We start from the raw sequence: 10,494 nt of genomic DNA, 5'->3' as shown, positions 1-10,494 counted from the left end.
TAATAACCAAATGGAACGAGCAAGCCAACGACGAGACCTGAGCAACATAACTTCGAGACAGAAACATTCCCACGGTGAGATATAAACATACCAACGAGGAAGCGCTCGAGTATTATACGAAATACTCGAACGCTCTAACCAAAACAAATCGAACGGAAGTCGTAAAATTTGTGAAAGGAAAGATTAGCCAACGATGAGACATAAGTTAACCAACGACGAAGCATTCGAATATTGTACGAAATACTCGAATGCTGAAACAAAAAGACAAATAGAATGAAAGAAATAAAATCTGGAAGAAAAATAATTAGAACCTGAAAGAAAGAATTATTGTTAAATTATTTAAGAGAGTGGACAATGGCCACTGAATAGCCATTGATCTAGCCAACGATGATATATAATATAAATAAACCAACGACGAAGCATTCGAATATTGCACGAAATACTCGAATGCATAAACAATGAAACCTAGAATAAAAAGAATAGAATCTGAAAGAAGAAAGAATTAAAACCTGAAACAAAAAGAAAAAATATTAACGCGGACCTTCCGAAGTCGAAGCGAGAACTGACTCAAGCCTGCACGCGGGTCCCTTATATAGCGGCGGCCGGCCGAAGTTCCACGGAAATTTCCGAACTTTAACGATTTCATTAGTTACTATTTTTCCGCTATAGTAGCCAATAATTTAATACTTTTTTCACTGTTATTATAAATATACATTGTTAGCATTATGTTAATAACAATTTTCATTTGTTATTAACAATCAGTGTAATTATTTATAAACTTTTTGTAGGTTATAGATACATTTGGACACGAATACTTTAGAAATTGAAGTAATAGTCAGTAATTTAATAATTTTTTTCACTTTTACCATAAATATACATCATGAACAATTTGTTATTAACAATATTAATTTGTTATTAACAATAGGTGTAACAAGTTACAAGCTTTTTGTAAATTATAGGTACATTTTAACAGAAGTACATTATACCCTAAAGTAATATCTAGTAATTTATTAATCTTTTTACTTTTTTTACAAATCTTCGTTGCTAACAATCTGTTATTGTCGATATTAATTTATTATTAATAACAAATTTTATAATTTACACATTTCGTACAAACTATATCCGTATGCATGATACGTATATGCACGTGAAAATATTTCTATTGACATTGATAGAGCAATTTCGTATGTGGATTCGTCTTCAGGAGAGTATACCCCACAATCATCTAATAGATATTACAAATTAAAATTCGTGTTGAACAGTGTTATTATCTACACCAACAGCACGAATCTGCAGAAAAAGCTTCAAGGACCGGCACGACACTTTCCATTCGACAGACTTTCACCCGACTCTCGCTTAAGCGCTGAAACACACCCGGGTCTCTATCAATAGCGTCACGATCCATGAGAATTAGAGGCTCTGGGTACAGAATTCGCAAGTACCACGGCGCAAACAAATAGAGCATAATGCACGTGCTGCCGGTAGCTGGCTGTCCCTTCCGGCGCACCCAGCTTCCTAGGAAACAATTAATTCTAGGTCGAGTTACGTAACAAGGTGAAAAACCGGCGTCGAAGAGAGACGAATCGTCGGCTGCAACTGCGTTGCAGCTCGTCACGGGGAATTGAATTACTCAGCCACCTCTCGACACGCTTTATCAGTTTCAGTAATTCGAGCAACGTCCCTCTATTAATAGGCGGCCCTGCCCGCGTGCATACGCGGTATGGGGGATGAATCGCGGACCACACGCGTCCAGTCTCCGTGATTTTGATAAATCGCACGTCATGTTTCCAGTCTTGTTACGTGCAGATGGACAGGTAGCTTGATCGAAGGTTTGTAATCCCGATGATTGCCTTGCTTGGTGATTCGGCTCTCCGAGAATGAAATAAAACGGTAAATTTCAATGGAAAATTAGTTCATGGGGTTGCAAGATTGGGGGAATTCAATGACGAATAATAATACGTTTCAAGATTTCATTGATGGACCAAATCTGATTGAAAGAGAAAGGGATTTTTGACACGGATATTTAGTGGAGCGAAAAATACATGGTAGAGAATTTTATTTTAGTTCGACGTAAAAACAGAGGAAGGTGAAAATATTTTTTTCGAAAATGTTTGCATAACTGTTTTATTTTTACCAGTTTTTGTTTACTACTTTGGAATGAAAGTTCGATTTTAACACACTTGGCTCGTATCTGGAGTGCTGTATAAATTCTGTTTCGTCTCACTCTGTTAAAAAAGATTCAAGGTGATCTTGAGGTATAAAAATGTAAAATTTCTCTGGAGATTATTGCAAACGATAGTAGTAAATTTACTTATCGATATTCGAATACACGAGCAAATTGTAAAATTAATTTGAAAAGTTTTTGAATAAAAATTCGAATTTAAATTGAAATTTACACCCTGTCACACTTTTCGTTGATAAATAACGAGTATTCTCCCATAAATTCTTGACACGGTTAAAAAAAATTCACGTGCACCACACGTGTCTATCCTCAGTTCGTTAAACACAAAAGATACTCATACCGAACTGGAGCATAGCACTTCCAACCACCCAGATCGTTGTCGAGCATAAAATTATTTGCCCGTTGAATAGATAATCGATTCGATATAACACTCGCACGCAATCGTCAATCATTCAGCTTCCTTCCAGTAACCCACAAACCACGATCCTGCACAATACAAGAATTGTCCTTAATTTCCTGAAAACTATACTTCTCCATCTTGCTTCCCGTAAACCAACAATTGCACGCGAACTCTAGATTAGAGAAGAAGAAATGCCCGCTGGAGGAACGCCGTGCAATTTCCTAGTAATTTTCGACTTTGTCAGTGTTCCAGTAATCCCCGACGATGTGATGGTCGTCTAAGAGCAGTCGACTGCCTCCAGCAGAGCCTAGGTTGCCACGAAATTATCCGACCTGTCGAATCGTTTTATCGGTATCGTTAATTTGGGTAGCCTCTATTAATAGCCGCGCACCTGCGTCGGTATACCACACGTCGGCCCGTGATCGAACGAGCAGAAACAAAATTACTTTTTCGATACAACGATGGAATAGTTCTATCCCCGGGCAGGAGGCGTTCCGCGAGTCGATTTAAATTATAATTGATAGAGTTATCATACAGGAAACTAGCCGCCATTATAGCGAGCGAAATTACCGTGTAAAGACATGACCTTAAGGGCTGCGTGTCTTTTACCATTGTTTTATCTTCTTCCTCGTTATTACAGAAGCATTTTTTAATTCACACTTTCACCTCTTTCATCAAAGTATTCCTTCATTGTTGGTGTAATATTTATTTACAAAAGTGTATTTCATCATTTACCCCCTTTCAATATTTTTGTAGCAACTCTCGTGGAAAAAATATTTTCTATTAATATTATAATATTAGCATCGCAAATTATTTAAATATACTGCGATTATGGGTTTAAGAAAGATTGCTAGAAGGGAACAAATTTTAGAAAAATTTCAGGAAGGATTCCCTGAAAGAGAAACGTAGGTTATTAAATTAGGTGTTAAGAGTAAGCACTAACGAACCGACACAATTGCATTGTGCTTCGAAGGGAAAGACCGTAAAGGTTTATGTGCGACTGGTAATTCAGGATCGACCGGAAGAGAGCAACGCGAAAGTACCGAGTGAACAGAATACCGATACTTTCATCCCAGACGAGTCTATGTAGTCTTGAACTTTGGTCATCGATAATCCTGTTGGAACTTCTGCAGGAAAAGTGGTGGTTGTTACATATACGTATTACCCTAACCACAACCGTTGTTACGTGTCAAGGAACCACGGACATGTCCCATAGTGGTTGACGAGGCTCTGGAGAGCAGACTTGGTCGCATTGTGAAGGTAACGTTACCTAGCTATGAGACGTTATGTACACGGTACACCAGGCATTAACTTTGCATTCCATATATTCATTGACATATATTCAGCAAACTATTTCCTCCTCTCTGTTTTCCCTTTGTTTCCTACTGGAAGTTGCATAAACTTGTTTGCATGTATTAATTACGGGTGTAAATTACTCCGCCATTCATCGAGTCATTATCATGCTTATCGTGAACTCGTGAGAGACAATAGATCGCGATATTAGGATAATACCAGATTACGCTAGCGTGTCGTAAATTGAATGACAACCGTGGAAAAATTTGTATCGATATATTGGAATTTTGTAAAGAAAATTATTACCGATAGGGAAGCAGGAAATTTCTTAAACTTCTATTTTGTGGCTTCGACGATATAAAGAACGACGCATTTGACACCTATCCGGAAATTCTAAGCAAAGATCGCAATTCCAGTCCAGCACGCTTCGCTAAACTCCATTGCGCAACAAGTTCGCTCCCAGGTTCGATTACCTTCTCCTCGCTTGTGAATCCAAGCCAACACTCATCGATCGGATTAATCACTTTTGCATCGCGCTTCTATGATATACGCGAATTTAGAAGAAGTCTCTCCGTAATACCACAAATTAACACGACTGCCCAGCGGATTATCGGTAATCCGCATTAGAGTCACCAGCGACGCCATGATGGTGATCGGTGACGAGCGGTGATGTGCGAAAATTAATTAAAGTGAAAATTAATGAAATATAAAACAAAACGAGGTAAACAATTTATAAAATTTCCAATATTTAGAAAATATAAAATCTCAAAAGCACTGTAGAATAACCAAGCAGTTTTATTTCTCACTTCCATCGGCATATCAGCTTCGTAGGGCAATATCTCAAGAACGTCCCGTGCAAATGGCACAGATAGCAGTGTTTCGAAAACTTTTCGATATCGGAACGCTCCTGACGTCCCTCGACTTTCGACCCAAACATTCCGTATCTCCCTTATCCGAGATATCCAGCGGACACCCTGTGCATCCGAGGCTTAACTACGCAACGATATATCGAGCTGAAATAAGCAACACCCGCCATAGCCGTGGCCAAGAAGCACATCCGAAATCCGGGCAGTCGTGAACGCGTTTAAATCAAACGAAAGCAAACGGACGTGAGAACGTCGGAATGTAACGTGTGGCGTCGTTACACGGACGAGTGGTTGGGTGACGTGGTCGGGTGGCGTGTCGTTTGCAGAATCCCGCGAGTTTGCTCGCGCGCTGACAAAAGATCTTTCGTTCAGCTCGCGTTTCGCCGCGTGTCCCGTTTTTAATTTAGTCTACCTCGAATTGCTGACCACCGCTGACTACGCCGTCTACCCAATAGGCCGGCGTCACATCCAGTATTATCCGACGTAGCTCCGCGGAGCCGAGGTGGCTCAGTCGTCTGATAAACGCGGAGGCACCTGGATAGGCCGCAGAGCTGGTCGCGTCTGCACATCCGTCGACGCCGGTGAATCGTGCACGCTGTGAACAATGTGTACCCCGTGAAACGGAACCGCGGCCAGCTGATCAATCCATTGCTACCTAGTCTTGCGAAACCCCTGGCTCCGTTTCTATCGACTACCGTGTTTTTGTTCCGATTCCACCATCGCCGTGAGATCGACGGAAAACTTCTGGTTCTGCAGGTTCGCTGGGAGGCTTGGTACCCGAGCGTCGAGGCAGGTGAGACGGTCGTGTTTGGCATTCTAACTGTTGAACGTGCGTCGTGTTGCTAGATTCACTGTTTCGGGCGTTATTCGAAAGTCAAGTGTTTCTTAATTCGAGTTTTTGGAATGGTCATCGCGAAATTGACAGATTCCGTCGAATAATGACAATTCGTTGAGTTTTTTCTTGGTTCTTTAAATGATTTTCGTGAGTCGATTTTGTGGAAAAAAGTGGATTTGAAAGGGTAGAGTAATGGTTAGTACTACATCGGTATGACAACGTTCCGAGATTTTGTAGATTTTTTAAAATAAATTTTGGAAATTTATTATTTCACGGTGAAAAGTAAAATCTGTAATAATCGTGAGATTAATAGCCCGTGCCAAGGATCAAGGATAGTTTAAATATCCGATCTGATCTGATTTAAATATCCAGTATGAGAACGTTCCGAAATTTTATAGATTTTTCAAAATAAATTTTGGGAATTTATTATTTCACGTTGCAAAATATAATCAGTAATAATCGTGAAATCAATAGCTTGTGTCAAGAACCAAGGATAGTTTGAATATCCGATCTGATCTGATCTGAATATCCGGCATAAGAAAGTTCCGATATTTTATAGATTTTTCAAAATAAATTTTGTGAATTTATTATTTCACACTGCAAAATATAATCCGTAATAATCGTGAAATCAATAGCTTGTGTCAAGGAACAAGGATAGTTTGAATATCCGATCTGATCTGATCTGAATACCTGGTATGAGAAAGTTCCGAAATTTTATAGATTTTTCAAAATAAATTTTGGGAATTTATTATTTCACGTTGCAAAATAGAATCGTTAATAATCGTGAGATCAATAGGCCGTGTCAAGGAACAAGGATAGTTTGAATACCTGATCTCTTGACAGTAGATACCGTGAGTTTGCTATTTTGCGTCAAGAAGTGGAAGTTATTTGACATTTCCAGTTCGTTGAGTAATCGCGAGATTAGTACTCCGTGTCAAGAAATAGGATCTGCTTACTATTTCAACGTTTCAAATAATCATGGTAAGTTTAATTCTTTGTGTCATGAAACAGCAACTGTTTCACGTCTCGCGTCGACGTCACGCGTCGATCCAGTACATACCTCGTCTCGGAGAATGTAGAATTTAATATTTAACGTTTCGAGTGTGTCGAATATTAATAACAGATTTTCCGGACAGACTCGTTCGTTAGATTCAGGTATTCTTGGAGAAAAAGTGAGCGTGGCTAAGCTGGAAAGTGAATATTTTATTCGGAGTAGCGCGCGCGATTTCGAGATCGCAGATAGCGAGAAAACCGTACTTTTTAGCACGAAAAGTGTTTTATAATCACTCCTTTCGTGAATTTGATGAATTGCTCAATTAGACTTTGTTTTAAAACCAAGCCAACAGCCATTAAAACTCGATACGTAGGTTCGTTATATTATTTTTGTAGCGTAACTTTTTACCTAATATCTGCTTCATGTTACAAGCTAGATTTCCACATTTGTAACAACGTATCCTACACTATAACCCATAATATTACATCTTTATCATGGCAATTAGACATTAACAGACCGGAACTCCCGTTAGTCTCCTATTTATTACACCACGGGCATAAACACTATTCGCGATATCCTGAGAGACGTTAAAAAATTCAATACAAAAATTTGAAAGATTCTGTATCTTACAGTACTGTCAACCGATATCGACTAATCGATACGTAGCATCGATTTCAGTGCAGTATAAAACAATCCGAGAGCTATATATACATTTTCTTATTATATCCAGTACCAACGACACTTTTACCCCTTTCTAAAATCGCATTGTTATGAATCACATGAAAACAAAGTCTTTCTAAATGTAATTATTCACGCCTGTTTTTCGTGTCGATCTGTAATTTCAACAGACCGTGACTACCGCTAATTCTGAACTGTACTGTTCTCCGTTACGTTTCGCGTTCAATTCCATACTCGTCCTTGTCTCACTTTCCCACAATTGCTACACGTCTAAAATACAAGAATATGTACAAGAAAATGAAAAAAAAAACATAATAGAAAATTTAAATTAAATTAAATTAGTACTCTACTATATTTTGATCCGATTTGTTGACTCGGCGGAATTATTCGTGGAAATCGTTCTGACGAAATCTGTTTTCCCTAAATCAAGGTATCGAGGGGACAGAATTATCATAAGAGGATGAGTCTTCGTTGGATTCACGAAAACTTAGAAGCACCGACATGCGACGAGGAATGCAGCGACATCGATGACAGTTGCAGCGACGACAGCTACGATTCCGATCTATCGATCGGTGATGAGAATGGGCCGGGAAGCGAAAAGGAGATCAATGGGGATCGCAGGAGGAAACGGGAGACCAGGAGGCATCCTACCACCACAGTGAAGTTCGACGAGAACGGGTATTTGCCGATAATTACGAGCTGTCGATAGTCGAGAATAAGATCGAATCTTCGTTACGTTGTTCGTTAATTGCGTTAATCGAATTACGATTCGATAGCGAACGTTAATCAACAGCTGACTTCGGCCCTGATTAATCTGCGAATTCCTAATTAATCTTTCATCCGATATTAAAGCTAATCTGCAAAAGTTATTGTCCTCTTTACATAGTAAAATCACGGAGAGATCGTTCGGGAATTAATTATGAATTCGAAACATTCTAATTAAACTAGGAACTAGAGCATTCCGTGAATAAGGTTTAAGAAGAAATCGATTATCGTTTTTAATTGCGTTATTAAATATTCCGAAGGGCTGTCGACGTATGATACCTTTCCAAACGAATAATTAAAAATGATCGATCTCTGAATGGTGATACCGCACCAAAATGGCGACTACAAAGGAAATAAACCGTGTAATGGAAAAGGAATTGAAAGATTCGTATCAGGAATAATTCTTGCCAATTTTATCAATTCTACAAGAGAGGGAAAAAATATTCTATCATCTTCTACTTGTTTCCATAGAACTTGCGAATTCTTCCAATTATTAAAAATTCAATAATTATACGAAAATTCAGAAAAAAGAAAGAAGACGGAAAATAAGGGTCCATTTTTGATACCAAGCCTTCAATTGCGAAATATCTCAAATTTACCTTCGATATTCGCTTTTCGTCTCCGTCGAAGTTGATCGATTGGAAGCAAACGTAGACGTAGTTCGATCGCCGCATTAACGTAACGATTTATGCAATGATGCATGAGTTTTTGACATTGATGAAAAGGTAATGCATAGTCTACGGCAGGTTTCTCCGCGAGTTGGTCGCAGGCTGGCAACAATAAGTCCGCAGACGTAATTTCCCTTCTAACGTGCACCTACAATAAACGTTCATTAATCACTTGAATCGATTAATCCTCCACCTAGCCGTACCGGCGATGTTAACAGTTTTAAATTTCCTATTATTCACATACGGCTCCCCTTCGTTTCGTTACCTTCGCGAATCTCGAAGGTGAAATTAATCAAGTTATCCCGTGGCGAAAAGGGTCAGTGGACACTGGCGCAAAGCCTTCGAGTCTCTGAATCGAAGTTGCGGACAGGGAGGATGATTATCATGGTAAACAAAAGCGTGGAGACGTAGACGCTGTTGCACGAGGAACAGTAACGAGTTCATCGATCACCTAACAGGATTTATTTTCTGCCTTCGCGCCGTCGTATAGTCGCTTTAAATTTATCAATCCTTCCGGCCTTCCACTCCATAGATCGCTAAGCGGATTTTAATCGAGCTGTTAATTAAAACGGCAACGCATTTTTATCGCGAGCAAAATATTTTTACACGTGTCACAGGTGGACGTACTCGAGTGTTCCGCGATCAGGATTTTCCGCTCTGTCAAACGAGCGGCGCGAGATTTAACTCTCATATCCTCTTTAATTCCGCTCTGCGCGTGTTTAGAGGCTGTGAACGAAAGTTTCGTGTTCGATTAAATAATCAGAAAAACAATCGAGACTCTAAACGTTCTATTACTGAAAAAGATATTACGAGTAAATGTCCTTTTCTAAAAACTAAATAGAGCGGATAGAGCAGCCTTTCTCCTCTCGTTCGTTCGAGAGAAACTTTTCGTTTTCGTAATATGGAAATGTAAATATAATGTAACGCGAAAGGAACGATTACTCTTTTCACGAGCATAAGATTTCAAGGAAATTTCAATTACCTCGATGTATAATACTTGGTTAAATTACGTGTGATTCGAAGATGACCCGATAATTACGACGGGGAGATAAAAAATCGATGTAAGGGTAACTCTAACTAGCAATTTTTCAATTTTCCCTGTAATCTTAAACCACGTCCGTAAAACGACACGCGAAATTGCGGCCCTAGATCGCGGACATGGTACACCTTGGAATCACAATATTGGCGGAGAGCTCTAGCAGTCACCCCACGTCGCGATATGCGATATGCATTCATTGATCACTTGATTCGATTAACTTTCTGCTCTATATTGTTGCAGGGTCACTAGGTGTAGGGAGTAGGTATGGTTCACGTTATATTATTACCGGCATTCGAGCACCGTGGCAACCGACGAGGCTGCAATTCCGCGCGAATTGCATTAAAGCACACGCACGACGTGTAACGCAAAATTAGGATCGACGTTTATGACCGTGTGTGCTCGAGTTTCAACAAATAGATCGTAGCACGTTCAACGTGTAATTAACGGGGGCGTGTTTGCGCAATGTCAAGACGTAACCATTTTTAAAGCGATGAATTTCAAACGCGAGGAATACGGGTTCCGTTCCGAGCAACTATCGCCATGTAAGATCTTTGTCTTTCACTTGAGAAACTCTTTACGCAAGTGGGACGAGTATACCCTTTTTATGAAAACAGGATAAGTGGAGAAAACCATGATTGACATTTGCATTCGTTTCGGGGATTTTCCTATGAACTTTTCAAACCAATTATATATATATTATAACAATACAATAGTACATTATAATATATATAATATATATAATTGTTCTATCTATTATATGCATATATATCTATT

General features: G+C 39.2%; 1 protein-coding gene across 1 annotated transcript in view; it reads left to right on the top strand.

Annotated features, from left to right (window-relative positions):
• Positions 1–5,161: 5,161 nt before the first annotated feature.
• The window catches only part of LOC108553768 (fibroblast growth factor 1), a 7,334-nt gene continuing 2,001 nt past the window's right edge, over positions 5,162–10,494 (top strand). Inside the window, exons 1-2 of the mRNA XM_017908799.1 lie at positions 5,162–5,534; positions 7,679–7,926. Of these exons, the coding sequence (XP_017764288.1) occupies positions 7,709–7,926 (218 nt within the window). The 5' untranslated portion in view covers positions 5,162–5,534; positions 7,679–7,708. The remainder of the gene's footprint in view (positions 5,535–7,678; positions 7,927–10,494) is intronic.

This window comes from Eufriesea mexicana, unplaced genomic scaffold (genome assembly GCF_001483705.2).
Source record: "Eufriesea mexicana isolate 0111107269 unplaced genomic scaffold, ASM148370v2 scaffold13082, whole genome shotgun sequence".
In the NCBI taxonomy this organism is placed as follows: Eukaryota; Metazoa; Arthropoda; class Insecta; order Hymenoptera; family Apidae; genus Eufriesea; species Eufriesea mexicana.
The sequence above is the reverse complement of the archived record's forward strand: the minus strand, read 5'-3'. Positions and strand labels throughout refer to the sequence as shown.